The sequence below is a fragment of the Eretmochelys imbricata genome, chromosome 3 (assembly GCF_965152235.1).
Source record: "Eretmochelys imbricata isolate rEreImb1 chromosome 3, rEreImb1.hap1, whole genome shotgun sequence".
NCBI classification, from domain to species: Eukaryota; Metazoa; Chordata; order Testudines; family Cheloniidae; genus Eretmochelys; species Eretmochelys imbricata.
The window spans coordinates 208,350,550-208,367,071 of NC_135574.1; the positions used below are offsets into that span (position 1 = coordinate 208,350,550).

Here is a 16,522-nt window from a genome sequence, read left to right on the forward strand (position 1 = left end):
TGTCAACAAGCAGACATCACACAAGGAAATGATCATCCTTTCTACAACTAGAGGGAGGCCTCTGCATGCAAAGGAGGGCTACACTGAGACACGACTCCTCTCTAGATGTAGAGGGAGGGCACAGCCAGACCTAAATCCTGTAGCACGGTCCCTGGATTCCACAGCACTCTGGTACAGCAGAGCTGGGATTCTGTGGGTGCTTCCTCTGAATTAAACAGTGGATGACACTACGTATTCAACACATATATTGTGGTAGCACTCAGGAGCTCCAGGCCTGGGCCAGGATCCCCTTGTGCCTCATACTGTATAAATACACAACAAAAAGAAGGTGCTAGCCCCAAATAGCTTACACAGAATAGAAACTGAATGAAACAGGGAAAGAAATCACACACAACAGCTCCCATGTCATTTACTCTGATCTTACATTGCACTCACTTCACTGTCCTCACATTTTCAGTGTTCACAATGTGCCAGCGAGTTTTGTGCGGGCAATGGGTAACTGCCTCATAAAAGTTGTCAGGTGAAGCTGGATGTTTTAGCAGCTGGGTAGGGAACAGCTGGGGGTTTAGGCACCTCAGCAGGCATTTTAGGATTGTGTGATAAGTTCAATAGCTGAGTGGTTTTACTGCAGGTCTCAGCAGTGAAATAGTAAATACCATGAGGTGTCAGAGTAACGGGGCAGTGAGATGAATGGGACAGCTCCTCAGGCTGTCTAGGGACTCAAACCATTGCATTGGTTACACTCAGTTCACACTTGCAAGGATGTCTTCACAACCACACGGTGACTCTTATTGTAATGAGCACTTAGAACCCGGAGCCCAGCTCCGAGACAAAGCGCGGACTCTGCAGCTGTGGAGAGCACAACGCCACATTGCTGCGCCCTTCAGGAAGCAAGCCTGCCACACCACCCTTTCAAGCGCCCTCGGCTCACTGGACTCTCCAACCGATTTGTTTCAATCCGATTTGACACGTGCCCCTCCAAGTCCATTACCAATTCGCTCCCACCTGCTGCTTTAGCCAACTGTCCCTATTAACATCCACCTCCCCGCTCCTGAAGTACCCTTAGTTCACTGATCAGCAACAGACCTTCCAGGTTTCAGAGGGGCCGCCCTGTTCGTCTGAATCCGCAAAAACAAGGCGGACTTGGGGCACTTTAGAGACTAACAAATGTATTTGAGCATAAGCTTCCGTGGGCTATAAACCCGCTTCATACAGATACCCACGAAAGCTTATGCCCAAATAAATCAGTTAGACCTTCCAGGGTGCTTCCGACACCGCACCAGGGAGCCCACAGAAACCCCTGCCGGAGAGAGGTTCAGAGACCCAGCCTGCCCCTCTCCCCGCAAGCTGGGAACCGCACCCGGGACCTTCCCGAGCGGCAGCGGCAGCGGCGCAGGGCTTCTCCCTGCGGGGAGCCCGGCTAGCGCGGCTGCTGCCGCCCGTCTCCCCCCGGAGATAAGTCACCCCCGGCAACCCCGGCGCTGCCCCGGGGCGGCCCCCTCCGAGAAGCACCTCGGGGCCGCGCCCCCGCCCCCGGGCTCGCCACCGCCCCGCCCCCGGGCTCGCCACCCAGCTCCAGGCTCTGCCGCGGGCCGGTCCCGGCGGCCCCGCCCCCCGCGATCCCGCCCCCGGGCCGCAGCCCAGGCCCTGTGCGGTGCCCGGCCGGCGCTGAGGCCGGGAGCGGGGGCCGGCGCTGAGGCCGGGAGCGGGGGCCGGCGCTGAGGCCGGGAGCGGGGGCCGGCCCCGGCCTCCCTCCGGCCCCTCCCCGCCGCAGCCGGGCTCCCGGCCCGGACACCCCAGAGCGCGCGGCCCGGCCGGACTCGCCCCCCGCAGCCCTCGGGCCGGACCCAGCCGCGCGGGGGGAGGGGCGCGTCCCGAGCCCGGCACCTGTCCAGTCAGCGCCGCGCTCCCGTCCTCGCCTCGGCCGCTCCCCGCTTCCGGGTACGGCAGCGCATGCGCGGCGCGCGCCGAGCTTACGGGTCGGAGCGAGGGACAAGGCGAGCGCGGGGGCGCTTGGGTAGCCGGGACCGCTGCTTGCCGCGGATGGGGAGGCGAGGGGCTGGTCCCCGCTGCCTGCAGGGGGCGGCTCGGGCCAGCCCCGCCCGGGACCGTGCTCTGCCCGGGGAGGGCAGCCCCAGGCCGACTGCGTGCCTGCAGCTGCAGAGAAATCTTCCCCGTGCAGCCCCCCATCTTCCCCACACAGCCCCCCAACACTTCCCGAGCAGCCCCCCATCTTCCCCACACAGCCCCCCAACACTTCCCGAGCAGCCCCCCATCTTCCCCACACAGCCCCCCAACACTTCCCGAGCAGCCCCCCATCTTCCCCACACAGCCCCCCAACACTTCCCGAGCAGCCCCCCATCTTCCCCACACAGCCCCCCAACACTTCCCGAGCAGCCCCCCATCTTCCCCACACAGCCCCCCAACACTTCCCGAGCAGCCCCCCAACACTTCCCGAGCAGCCCCCCATTTCCCATACAGCCCCCCAACACTTCCCGTACACCCCCCAATCTTCCCCACACAGCCCCCCGACAGTTCCCGTGCAGCCCCCCATCTTCCCCACACAGCCCTCCATTTCCCATACAGCCCCCCAACACTTCCCGTGCAGCCCCCAATCTTCCCCATACAGCCCCCCAACAGTTCCCGTGCAGCCCCCCATCTTCCCCACACAGCCCCCCAACACTTCCCAAGCAGCCCCCCATCTTCCCCACACAGCCCCCCATTTCCCATACAGCCCCCCAACACTTCCCATACACCCCCCAATCTTCCCCACACAGCCCCCAGCAGTTCCCGTGCAGCCCCCCATCTTCCCCACACAGCCCCCCAACACTTCCCGAGCAGCCCCCCATCTTCCCCACACAGCCCCCCATTTCCCATACAGCCCCCCAACACTTCCCGTACACCCCCAATCTTCCCCACACAGCCCCCCAACAGTTCCCGTGCAGCCCCCCATCTTTCCCACACAGCCCCCCATTTCCCATACAGCCCCCCTACACTTCCTGTGCAGCCCCCAATCTTCCCCATACAGCCCCCCAACAGTTCCCATGCAGCCCCCAATCTTCCCCACACAGCCCCCCATTTCCCATACAGCCCCCCATCTTCCCCATACAGCCCCCCAATCTTCCCCACACAGCCCCCCAACAGTTCCCGTGCAGCCCCCAATCTTCCCCACACAGCCCCCCATTTCCCATACAGCCCCCCAACAGTTCCTGTGCAGCCCCCACTCTTATAGCCCCCCAACAGTTCCCATGCAGACCCCAATCTTCCCCATACAGCCCCCCAACAGTTCCCGTGCAGACCCCAATCTTCCCCATACAGCCCCCCCCCCCATTACTATAGTCATTCATTTTTGTAGCAGGGGGGCTGGAACAATTTTTATAGTGGGGTTCTGAGAGCCATTGAACCAAACTGTAAACCCTGTGTATGATAGAAACCATTTCAAGCCAGGGGGGTGCAGCAGCCGCCCACCTCAAGCACCCCTAGTTCCAGCACCTGTGCTTTGTACTGTTTCAAAGAATCTGTGTCAGCTGGAAAGCTTGTCTCTCTCCCCAGCAGAAGCTGGTCCAATAAAATATATTCCCTCTCCCCTCATCTTTCTAATATCGCGGGACTGACCCGGTTACAACAACACTGCCTGCAAAAAGAACAGGAGGACTTGTGGCACCTTAGAGACTAACACATTTATTTGAGTATAAGCTGTCATGGGCTACAGCTCACTGCATCGGATGCATGCAGAATCCCTTGTCAGCGTGTATGTCTGCATGAAGCCTCATAGCAAGTCGCTGAGACTTAGGAGCGATTCTGGCTGCCTGACTGGGCCTGTTTTTTTGTTTTTTGTGGTATGCCACTGTAACTGCATTTCACACCTTTACGTTGTTTACTTTTACACTGTTTTTATTCCTTTTAGCACTTCGTCACTGACCCGTGTTAACACTGTGCAGCTGGATGGCGGTGTGCTGTTTCATGTCTAGTTTAATAGTCTGTAATTATTGAAAATATGTACAGTTGCTGGGAACGTCAAGAGACACGTTAGGACCCCCCCCACACACACTGCACACCAGCCTTTGCTGTCACTCCTAGTGTAACACTTCCTGGTTGCACTGTACTATCACAACTTAGTTTTCCAGTGGTCAGTGGTTGCTCTCTGTTATGAAAAAAAGAAACCAGTTTATTCTGTAGGCTCACAGGAATTAAAGATTGAATGTAACTAAGTGGTTTTGAAATCCCACTAGCTGCCTAAATTAATACCTTTAACAAAACTGGCCTTAAGGGCACAAAGTCATACTGTAATTTTTTGCTAAATACAGATATTCAACCCAAGATAGACTGAAAAGGACAAGCATTCAAAAATCATTAGTTATTCACCCAAAAGTCATTACATTTAAAAAAAAATTTTTTTTAATTTGCTATGTTAGTTTCTGAGCCTTTAGGGTTCAGCCCTCTCAAAGAATCCTATACCTAAAATGCTTGTACATTCCTGTAGCATTCAGTTTGATCTTTTGGTAACATGTGATTTCCCACCTCCCCTACTCCCTTCTGTAATTGAAAATGTATTAAATCTCCTTATTTCTGTAAGTCATCCCCCATCCTGCAAACACTGAAGTGTACAGTTCAGGCTCCCACTAACATCTCAGTCCCCATGGGCTTGGATGGGGACTGAACTGAGCTCCCTGGGGTCCCTGATTCAGGGCAGTGTAACACAACAGTAAATAGGGAATGGGTGGAAAGTTGTTGGACAAAGTGTCTGAAGGCATCATGCTGTTCATGGGCACTTAGGAGACCTTGCTCTTCAGAGAGGCTATTGACGGGATCTGACACAGGTTAATGGCCTATTCTCCACTTCCAATCCTCCTCTTGGGCCCTGGCTTGTCCAGCTCTGTCCGCTCGGTTTCCCCCAATCCTGAAAAACCTACCCTTAACCTTGCTTGTCTCTCCACCTACCCCACTGTCTCCCTCCACCCTCTGGCTGCATAGAGGACTGGCCATTGCCTTCCTCCCCTCTATTTACCCTTGGACCCAGCCAATGAGGTCTCCACCGGAACTGCTCTTCCCAAAATCTCCAGAGACTTGTCTAAATCTCAGAGCCTTCACTTTGTCCTCATCCACCTTGACTTCTCCACTACCCTTGATTGCTCTCTACGATTCTATTTACCCCTTGATTTCATACCCTCTTTCCTGGTTTTCATCTTACCTTTGTGACCAGTCCTCATGTGCCTTTTGTCCACTCCTCTTCTAGAGGTTCCTCAGGGCTCTAAATAGCATCCAGCCCGTCTAGCTACCCAGTGAGTGGTGTCTTGCATTCCTCACTGTAGTGCGCAAGCACATCCAAATAGCAATCTTCCCAATGAACAAAATAATTCTACACACCCAGTTAGAAACAGAAGACCTAACATCTAGCACATGTACATAATGTAACGCTAACTTTCACACACGAGGTCTGAGCCATGGTCTTTACATGAGAGTAGCAATTGTCGTATCTGTTAGCATGCTGAGAAAGTGTGCGTGTAATCACTGTGCCACAAGCCACGCTCAGGAATTTGTTTTAGTTGTCCACCCAGAGAACGGTAGGGTGGTATGGTAGAGACTGCTATATTAAGTTACCGTACGCTTTCCATTACCATTCTTGAGACTGCTTTTTGAAGACCTCTAGTTCCTCCACGATATGCGGCAGGACTCCATAGTTCAGCAAGAGGGACATACTGGGGTCAGGGAAAAGCCTTTTGCCGGCCCCATGTAACTCAGTTCAGATCTGGCAATTAGGAGCAGCTGGAAATTCTCATTTCCCATCTGTGATTTGCTGACTGCAGCCTGCTGTCAAAAACCCTGAACATTCAATGAGTACTTCACAAGCACCAGCCCACACGGCTCTCTTCCAGTCAGGACACAGACAAAATGGCTCCTCAGCCACTTAGCTACCCGTGGGGTTCAGGAACAGTGCACCAGACGGGGGACTACGGTTTCACAGCTCATATCTTCTGACTGACTGCATCGGTAATTATTTATTCCTGAACTTTCCTACTCAGTGGTCTTGGCCTAGCGTAAACCTGAGGTAACGTCTGTGGCTCGTAGCCCTCACACTTGGCCATGGTGGGAACAGACCCCAGGTGATTAATATGGGCGAGACAACCACTTAGCTGTGGCAGCATCTTTCTGAGAGGTAGTGTGGCTACAGACCCAGCTTCACTGTCTTTAAAACAAGGCTCCTCCTGCCGCTGTACCTCGCTGTTTCAGCGTGCTAGACGCTCCCCCGTGGCTGGGCCACCGAGAGTAACAGCCGACACGCGCCGGCAGCTACTACACCTAATCTTTCACTCACGTGGGCAGGGGCTCTGCTGCCACGCTGAAGGGCCTGGGTTTAATCAGGATCATGGTGGGGTGAGGGCGTTAGAGTTTCTTTTAAAAGACCCTTGGAAATTATATACAAAAAACTGCTCCGTTCAGAATGTGGAGCAAAGGCCAGCACTCAAAAGTCAGGAAATGCCAAATTTACAACTCTGCCCTGCAGTGATCTCATGGCAGGCAAAAAACCCTACTGTCACCATAAAAATCAGTTTAGTCTAACCTGGAACCTCAGTCACGAAAAAGCTTAGTCACAACGGCAGTTATTGAATGGCCTGACTTGGGGGCAGAGTCCAGGTTGTTTGGGTGCCTTCCCAGAGCATTACAAGTTAGGATTTCTTTCAACTGCAGCCTCATCTCTGAGTTTCCTGGGTGCATGGTGCTTGGGTTAGTATGAATTACAACCTCCCGGTTTACTCTTACGTTACTAATATGTCCAGCCTTCACTCCATTTCAAGGAGGTTGTGTGTCTTGGAACGTCCTCGCTTTGTTATTAAAAATTCCACACACAAGCCCTACCCAAGAAACCCCAAGAGCATGCTCCCAAGGGACATAGAGCAGACCTTCAAATCATTGGCAACCAACCCTAAACCTTTTCCCCCCCCAGATGTTCACTTGTCAGGTCAGGTGCAGCAGAACACGTGGAAGAGGCTGGCATTGAATCTGTGGTTGGCTGATTGGCTTTCAGAGGGCTGTGTTAGCGAGTCAGCCTTTGCCATCTGGCCTGGGCACCCAGTTTGTTTCTTTAACTTATAATCAAGCCATTTCTGCTTGTGTGAAGTCACTTACAACTGGGAACGACATACACCATGCACGTCTCAGCCCCTCCCCTGGGTTGTTCTCCTTTAAGCACCCAGTGCCTAGAAGCAGACTCACGACCACCCAATCTGTGCACAAATGATACATTTATTGAAAGAGTATTTTTTAATACAAAAGAAAGCTCTGTACATAGTACTGTGATTACTTCCACATCCTTCCAGAAACACAACCCTGGAAACGTTTTAAAAAAAACAAAAACAAAAAAAAACCCCACAACCACCACACACACGGACGCACACACACAACCAAGCACACGCTTGCACACACAAACCCCAAAACAATCAATAAAAGGAACTAAAAAGGTCACCACACAATAAATGCCATTTCATCCCTGATACACAAGTGTTCTGACAAGTCCGCACTTTAAATAAAATGCAACATTAGCGTTTAACCTGCATTTCCTTTGGAGGGCAGGGGGAGCATTTCCTGACCTTGCACGGGGGCTTTAATCCAACTCATTCCAGCTCTGGCCAGGGGGTCAGTTTCACAGCACCAGCCCGAGAAAAACAGGGGGGAAAGGCCAGACAACAGCTCCAGATTCCCTCCCTGCCCTGGGCTGACTCCTGGTTAGCAACACCAGGGGGAAGTTGCTGCCTGGAAAAGTGGCCCTGTACCACAGAGAGACCTGGGCATATCGTCCTAAGCCATGGCTGGGCTCTGCGCCCCACCCCATTACACGGCCCCACAATGGGTCAGGCGCTGCTTGGAACCAGGAGCTGCGCAGACAGAGGGGAGTGGAGAGCCTGGCTCGGAGGAAAGGCTCTGGGGAGCTCCCCAGCGCTAAGAGGAATGACTGGTCCTAGCATGTCCACACTCCCCAGGGGACCTGCCCTGCTCACCAGGGAACAGCACGAGGAGAGAGCTAGCGAGAGGCCGACCCCACTCCTCAAAGCGGCAGGCGAGAGGGAGAGAGAGCCATATCTGCCAGTGTTACCGGGAGGGGTGCCAGGGGCAGAGAACGGCCCCGGGGGCACAGGAGACCCAGCAGCCTGAAACTCCGGCGTCTCGCCCACCCAGGCCTGGGTGCTGGCCTCTTGCCCAGCTCAGGGAGAATTAAGGCTTCACAGGGACGTTGGAAACTTCTCCCGAAGCGGTCTCAAAACGCATTGCTGGAGGCACTTGTTTCCCAGACTGACAGCAGCTTTAGGGAATGGGGTGCCAGGGGCAGACAGCCCCTTAGGCCTGTCCCCTCCTCAGCTCTGAGGGCACCGTTCCAATTCCAGCTGTGCAGCGAGACATACCCCAGCCGACACCAGACAGGGCCCTCAAGGGCTGGGGCGCCTCACACCAGCCTCTCCCCTTTTGCCCCACTGGGGTGTGAACTCTCTGCCCCATCCTCCCCCACCCCTTTGCACCCATCTCAGCAGGAGCCAGCCCGGCAGCCCCCCCCCGCTCCCTGGGGGCCAGAGGCTAGACTGTTGCCGCCACGCAGGCCATGCCAGGGCAGTAGCGCGGCCAGACTGGTACAAAGGACGCAGGTGCGCTCAGAACCGGCAGGAATGGCTGAGCTGGCCCCCATTCAACGCCTAGCACCTGTGGGCACGTCGGGGGGGGGGGGGGGGGGCAGCTTAAACGCTAATGCTGGAGGAACCATGTCCAAGGTTACAATACATATTAAAAAGCAAGGCCCCTTCCTGTCCCTACCCCCCACCCCCACCGTGGTACAAACCCCATGAAAACTGTACAGGAGCTGGACTTTAATTCCTTGGAGAATTACATAAATACTGAGTTTAACACTTAGAAAAATAAAGTCTTTTTTTTTTTTCAAGGCTTCTTGTCTTTAATTTAAAAAAGTTACAGTAGCGGCTTCGTTCCCGAAGGAGTCAGCAGCCTCCTCTTGCCCCAAAGAGCCGCTCACTGCAACCTACGTTCTCTGCTCCCCAGCAGGACAGGACGCTTCCTCCGAGCGAAGCCGCCCCCCTCCTGCGGCGTCCACACCACCCAAGCACCTCCCTCTGGGGCACCCCATATCCCCTCCTGGAGGCCTGAAGGAATCCGCGCTGCCCCCTTTTTGCCTCCTGGGCCAGGCTGCGCGGCAGCTCCAGGGCCCTGCAGTTTTTCCCTTTAACGTTTCAGTTGGTTTCTCCATCTCCCGTTGAAATGGTGCTTTGGAAAGCACTAACCACAGCAGGAACGGTGCCCGGCCACAGACAGCGCCCCCGGCCGAAGCCAGGCAGCACTGCGGTGCACAGACAGCAATCCTGCCGCCACATCCCTGGGTCTTCCCAGCCCTGGCACCCGAACGAGAGCACATGCTGGCCCCCGGCTGAGCCAGCGGAGATGATTTACGTCCACGGGCTGCAGGGCTTTCTGAGAAGGAAGGGCAGGGACTCACGCCCAGGTTACCTTGCTCCCAGGCAGCTCGCTAGTGTCCAGAGGGCACAAAAGCAACTGCCTTGGCCAGGTGGAACAAGAGACATTTATCATGGGAAATGCAAACCGCCATTTGCTTCCAGCTTGGTTCCTCCCAGCATCAACCCCACGCACCCTCCGGCCCCACTCCCCGGGGACGGTGCTGGGACAGCGCCCTGGCCCCCGGGGACCCCCGCCAGGCCAAGGAGGCACTGCACGGGGCCAGTGGGGCTGTAGTGACTGCGCCAAGGGCTCACTTTCCTGTGTCCCCGCAGTGCCAGGGCTACACGCAAGGGCAGTATCTTGCCCACGGCCTGGCACTGTCACCGCTGGGGGGCTTTCTGCCACACAGGCTGGGCCTGGGGCTGCCACCTGGGCCAGAGAAGGTCCTGGCCAGCCCACCCTGCCAGCAGGAGAGCAGCTGGGGAAGATGCTGATGCCCCTGCATCCCTCTTGGCAGGGGGAGCAGGCTCAGCCTGGGGCACCCCCTGGAGCAGCTTGCCGTCTGCAGGAGGGAGCCTGCTGCTGGGCCATGCTGAAGGCAAGCTGCCTGGACCTGCCCTACCCCTCCCTGGCACATGGGCAGAGGGGAGCGAGAACTGGACCTGGGAAGAGAGCTCCTTCGGTGGGGGCTGCTCCCGTCACGTCGCTGGGCCGGTGCCCAGCTCGGTGCTAATACTCCCGGCAAACAGCAGCTGGAGATGCCCGGTTGGACAGCAAGGAGCCGGGGCAGACAGCAGGCTGTTTATTGACATGGCGGGGCGAGCCCTCCCCTCGAGAGGCGAGTTTCTTTGGCTGGAGTGAGAAAAGCACAGGAAACGCAGCGTCCGAACGCAGCCCAGCCCCGGCTCAGTTCCACCCCGTGCCCTGTGTGTGCGTGCGTGTGTGTGTGTGAAGGAAACGTGAAAAGGCAACAATAAATAAGTGACGCAGTCCGTACGAGAGGGAATCGCTGCCGATCCTGGGGCCGGCGAGACGCTCCGCAGCCCACGGGCCAGAGACGGCACCCGGCGGGCAGCAGCTGCCGCAGTTCCCAGGCCGGGGCACCACAGGGCCTCTCAGTCACTCTTGGCGCTGTGTGACGTGTCCAAGTTCACCACCTGCAGCTCTGTCAAGTTACTGCTGCTGCTGCTGGACTGCTGGCCAATGACGGCCATCTGGAGAGAGAAGGGAGGAGAGCACCGGGGAGCGTCACGGGCCCTGCGGCTCTAGGGCCACCCCAGAATGCAGCCAGGGCCCTGGGGGACAGGCCAACCCGGAGAGCCAGCCTGCCAGCTCCACCCACTGCACAGGGGGCCAATGCCAGGCCTCCCCAGTCGGCAGAGCAATGCTTCGGGGCTGGGATGGGGAACCCTGGCTGCGAACAGCAGGGAGAAAGAGCAACTCCCCCACCCCTGCTGCCACCAAGCGGCCCAAGCTGCGGTCCTCTGCCTCTGCGGCCTGGCCAGTCTCCCCCACAGGCTGGGGGCGCTGCAGAGCAGAGGCTGACTGCGTTCAGAGCACCTGCCGTCCCAGGGTCAGAGCTCACCAGGCACAGTGCCTTCTCTCATGTCCTCCCTCCAGCAGGGCAGGGCTGGGACACCCCGTTACCAGTGACCCCTGGGGATCCCTGCGGCCAGGGGGGAGGGGAAGCAGCCTGCATGCATCCGCAGGGCTGGTGTGGGGGAGAGGCCGGGTGGGAGGCGCGGGCGAGGTACCCACTGAACTGCTCTGTGCCTACCTGGTGAAGCTGGACGGCTGAGACCGGAATCTGAACGGTGCCCGATGGGGCCGTCAGGAACACCTGGGGGACAGCACCTGCCACACAGAGTCAGCGCTTAGATCCTCCGCCCCAGGATGCCGTGGCAGGCTGGGCCACATGGAATACCAGCCGTCGAGCCTTTGAGAGGCGGTTCGGCCACGCGCACCAGCTGTGTCACCCCGCTCCACACCAGACCAAGTGGCCACAACACGCAGGCCAGCTCAGCAGGGCTTCCTGCTGCTCTCCATCGCCAAGGCAACACAAAGGAGCCAGTGTCCACCCCAAGTCGCCTGTGCCCCCCCATACTCTCTTCCCTCCTGTTTCTCACCTCCCCCTACGTGCACCCCCAAATCCCCCCTCCTTTCCTGTTCCCCATGTCACCTGCGCACCCTCCCTGAATCCCCTTCCCACCCCCAAATGCGCTCCCCAAAATCCCTCTCCCTCCTGCCCTCACATGCACCCCCCAAATGCTCCTCCTGTGCCACGGCATGCATCCCTCAAGTCTCCCTCCCCCTCCTGCCTGCCCCCCATGTTCTCCCCAAATCCCGCTCCTGCCCCCCGCGTTCCCACCCCCACCTCCCATCCTTGGTGAGCAGGTCTGGGGCAATGGGTCGGTTTTGACAAAGTCTCTTAGGGCTGAGGGTCAGTTTTTGCTGTTGCTCTGCCTGCCAGAACGTTGCTCCTGCGGCAGAGGCTGAGGTAAAAAATCTTCACCCAACCCCACTCAACAGCTGCCCTCTTTCAAAATGGCTGCCCTCCCCAACCCTTCTCAATGGCCCTGGGGTCACAGGTGGCTCTTGGCACAACCAGGCCCCACTGCTAGGGAAGAGGGCGATCCCGCTGCTGCCAGCAGGCAGAGAGGAACAGGGCAATGGAGACAGGGGCCATGTTTGCTAAGGGCAGCCTGCCTCCCCGTGGGAGCAATGGGGAAGGTGGCCATTTTTAAAAAGGGCAGTTCTTGGTGTGTCTCTGCAGGGCACCCTTTGGTTGGGACGCATACAAGGAAATGGCCCATTCACCGTCCATGTGTCTCTGCAGGAAACGCCTGTTGCCCAGCTCTGCCAAGCCGCACATAGCCAGACAATGCCCGCCTAGAGGATCATCCGGAGACGCTGCTTTATGGTCCTGCTTTTTAATTCATTTAAACCCAGAATCAAGTGACCGCATTTCCCAGAAAGTTCTCAGGAACGCCCCTCTGTGCCCCAGGGCGGGGGCTGGATGCACGGTGGGGAGGGGGTGGGGGGCCATGCACAAGGGAAGCTGAGCGTACCACGGGGAGCAACCCTCTTACCCTGATCCTGGACCTGCCCGTGGGAGACCTGCATCGCCGAGGATGCCTGGGAGAAGGCATTGAGGACGGTCAGCCCCCCGTCCGCCAGGCCTGAGGTGGGCGCATACATCACGGCGTGAGGGCTGGGGTACATCATGTGGCCTCCCACCGTGGTTGGCACAGACGAAGTCATGATCGTTGCTGGCAGCGTCACTGGCAGGAAAACAGAGCAAGCACTAGTCAGCGGAACGGGAGAGGAGACCATGAACAGCAGCCCCCCCACACTGTCCCCACAGAGCCCCCACACTGCACTGCACCCGCAGTGTCCCTCCACAGCACTCCTTAGGCAGGACAAGCACTGCACCCCAGAGCCCCCACGTCCCCTGCCCCAGCAGGGCCTACCCTGCACCCCTGGAGTAGCTGGCCCATGAGGATTCATGCCCAGCTGTGAATTGCCTGCATTAGAGTTCAGGGATTTCTAAAAGACTTCACAGTCTGCTCCTGCTTTCACTCCGGAGCAGAGGGCAGGTTGGCTGGGTGCATCAGTCGGGCGTTCCCAGGCTGGGATTTCTTCTACGTGTGACCTTCGCTTGGTGTTTGCGGGTTTGGGGATCCTGGAGTCCAGGGCCAGGAGGGCCTATTGGGATCACCTCGTCTGACCCCCTGGAGAGCACAGGCCAGAGACCGGCCCCAATCATTCCCAGAGCAGAGCTTTTAGAAAAACACCCAAACTTGACTGAAGAATCACCAGTGCTGGGGAATCTAGCACGACCCTGGGTGAGTCGTTTGCCTCATTTCCAGTCTGAATTTGTCTAGCTTCAACTTCCAGCCATCGGATCATGTTAGATCTTTGCCTGCTAGGCTGAAGAGCCCACTGTTAAATATTTGTTCCCCATGAAGATTCTTGTAGATTGTCATCAAGTCACCCCTTAACTTTCTCTTTAAGCTAAACAGATTGAGCTCCTTGAGTCTATCACTCTAAGGCAGGTTTTCTAATCCTTTAATCGTTTTTGTGGCTCTTCTCTGACCCTCCCCAATTTATCAAATCCTTACTGAACTGTAGGCACCAGAACTGGACATCGGATTCCAGCAGTGATCACACCAGTGCCAGACAGAGATAAAACAACCTCTCTGCTCCTACGCAGGATTCCCGTCTATGCGTCCCCAGCTCCCGTTGGCTCTTTTGGCCAGAGCGTCACTCAAGGAGGTCATGGTCAACTGATTACCCATCCCCACATCTTTTTCAGAGTTGCAGCTTCCCAGAATAGAGGCCCCTATCCTGGAAGTGTGGCCGGCATTCTTTGTTTCCAGAGATATGCATTTACAATTAGCCATATTAAAACACATACAGTTTGCTGCCACCCAGCTTACCAAGCGATCCAGATCATGCCAAATCAGTGACCTTTCTTTTCATGATTTACCCCTCCCCCAAGCTTTGTGTTATCTGCAGACTCTATCAGGACTGATTTTATGTTTTCTTCCAGGTCATGGATAAAAATGTTAAATAACCTAGGGCCAAGAACCAATCCCTGTGGGCCCCACTGGAAACACACCCACTCGAGGAGTCCCTGCTTACAGTTATTTTTGTGACCTATCAGTTAGCCAGTTTTTAGTCCATGTCATGTATGCCATGTTCATTTTATATTATTCTCGGTTTTTTAATCAAAATGCCGTGTGATACCAAGTCAACCCCCTGACAGAAGTCTATGTACATTATGTCAACACGATTACATTTATCAATCAAACTTGAAATCTTTTTTTTATATATTATATATATATATATATATAAAAAAATAAAAGGTATCAAGTTAGTTTGACAGGATCTACTTTCCATAACCCATGCTGATTTGCACTAATCACATTACCATTCTTTATTAATCATATCAGCTGCTCCATTATCTTGCTTGGAATAGAGGTCAGGCTGACAGGCCTATAATTATCAGGGTCATCCCATTTACCCTTATTAAAAACTGGCACAACATTAGCTTCCTTCCAGTCTTCTGGAAATTTCGCAGAGCTGCAAGACTTATTGGAAATTAACATTAATGGTCCAGCAAGCTTCTCTGCCAGCTCTTTTAAAACTCTTGAATGCAAGTTATCTGGACCTGCTGATTTCAAAATGTCTTGAGTTTAGTAGTTTTTTTTATTTAATACCACCAGAGATACTAGTGAAATGGAAAGTGTGTTATCCCTAGATGATGAGACTATATCATCTGTTTATTCCCCAAATACTGAACAAATATTTATTGAGCACTTCTGGGTTCTGTGTTATTTTTTGATAACTGTACCATTTCCATCTAGTAACGGACCAATACCATCATCAGGATTCCTTTTGTTTCTAATATATTTTAAAAACTCCTTATTGTCCTTATCTCTGCTACAGATTTCTGTGTCCCTTTGCTTCCCTTACCAATTTTTTACAATTCCTAATTTACATACATTTCTATCAACTTCCCCTTTCTTCCATTTATTTTTCATATAAATAAAAATATACACGTGATGTTGCATTCCATATGTTTTATGGAAATATGCTGATGAGTGTAAATAGGATGTAACTGGAATATGCTTTATGCAAAAAGTCTCTTGTAAGGTATAATAACAAAGGTTATAACCTACTGACTATGTTCCTCCTACTTGTATGCATGTATCATTCATGTATCTGAAGCTAGAAATATGAAGTATAACTCTGAGATCCTATTGTAATTATGCAAAGTGTAAGCCATTAATGGTGGTTTAGAATTGTGATGGCTCCCATTGACTAGGACAATTGGTTGTAAACGGTTTATTTACCTGCAAACCTTCCTGTGTACCTGTGGGCCAGCCCATGGGGAATGGAGACTCGGTGTCTTACAGTGACATGTGACCATGGCACAGGATAATAGAATCCATCTTAAATCTGGTACTTTTCCATTTAGCAGGAGGGGTGGGGACCAGGAAAGAAAAGATTCCTGACTTGTGGCAAAGCTATAAAAGGGGGTGTAGCAGGACAACGGGGACCGCCAGTCATGAGAAAACCCCTGCTTGCCACCTGAGATGTCTGCTGGATCTAACAGACTGTACCAGGGGAAAGGATTGAGCCCAAACTAGGAAGGAGTCTAGTCTGTGAAAGCAGCTTATTAGAACATCTTTGAGGGTGAGATATTATCTGCAATCAGTGTTTTAAATTTACTAGACTTAGACTTGTGTATTTTTGCTTTATTTTGCTTGGTGCCTTACTTTGTTCTGTCTAGTATTACTTGAAGGGATAGCTCAGTGGTTTGAGCATTGGCCTGCTAAACCCAGGGTTATGAGTTCAATCCTTGAGGGAGCCATTTAGGGATCTGGGGCAAAAATTGGGGATTGGTCCTGCTTTGAGCAGGGGGTTGGACTAAATGATCTCTTGAGGTCCCTTGCAACCCTGATATTCTATGAAACCACTTAAATCCTACTTTTTATAGTTAAATCACTTTTGTTTATTGATAAACTAAGAGTAAGTGACTAATAGCTGGGGGAGCTAACAGCTGTGCATCTCTAGTAGTGATATAGAGGACGGATAATTTACTAATTTACCCTGTGTATGCTTTATACAGAGTAAAATGGATTTATTTGGGGTTTGGATCCCATTGGGAACTGGGTGTCTGGGTGCTGAAGATAGGTGACCTGCTGAGCTGTTTTTAGTTCAAGTCTGCAGCTTTGGGGGCGTGGCCCAGACCCTGGGTCTGTGTTGCAGCAGGCTGGCATGTCTGTGTTCCAGCAGGCAGGGTACTGACGTCCCAGGCTGGCAGGGTAAAGGGACTCAGAAGTAATTTCAGCACATCAGGTGACAGTCCCAAGGGGATCTTTGTGACCGAACGTGTCAAATATAATTAAAAAAACAAAACAAAAAAACCAGCTGCCTTCATTCCCATCTAAGTCAGAGCAGTTTTTTTAACCAGTCTGGCCCTTTTCCCCCCGATTGGGGAAAAAACGGTTACTCGCCTTCTTTTAACTGTTGTTCTTCAAGAGGTGTTGTTCATGTCCAT

General features: G+C 54.1%; 2 protein-coding genes across 3 annotated transcripts in view; both read right to left on the bottom strand.

Moving 5' to 3' along the window:
* LOC144263284 (cullin-9-like) overlaps positions 1–1,947 on the bottom strand; it is a 70,054-nt gene extending 68,107 nt beyond the window's left edge. Inside the window, 1 exon segment of the mRNA XM_077814177.1 lies at positions 1,888–1,947. The gene's annotated coding sequence lies outside the window, so the exon portion shown is untranslated.
* A 5,278-nt stretch (positions 1,948–7,225) lies between these two features.
* Positions 7,226–16,522, bottom strand: part of SRF (serum response factor) — a 37,358-nt gene continuing 28,061 nt past the window's right edge. For both annotated transcript variants that reach the window (XM_077814178.1, XM_077814179.1), the window contains 3 exons: positions 12,543–12,734; positions 11,231–11,307; positions 7,226–10,667 (listed from right to left, as the gene is read on the bottom strand). In XM_077814178.1, the coding sequence (XP_077670304.1) occupies positions 10,569–10,667; positions 11,231–11,307; positions 12,543–12,734 (368 nt within the window). In that variant the 3' untranslated portion in view covers positions 7,226–10,568. The remainder of the gene's footprint in view (positions 10,668–11,230; positions 11,308–12,542; positions 12,735–16,522) is intronic.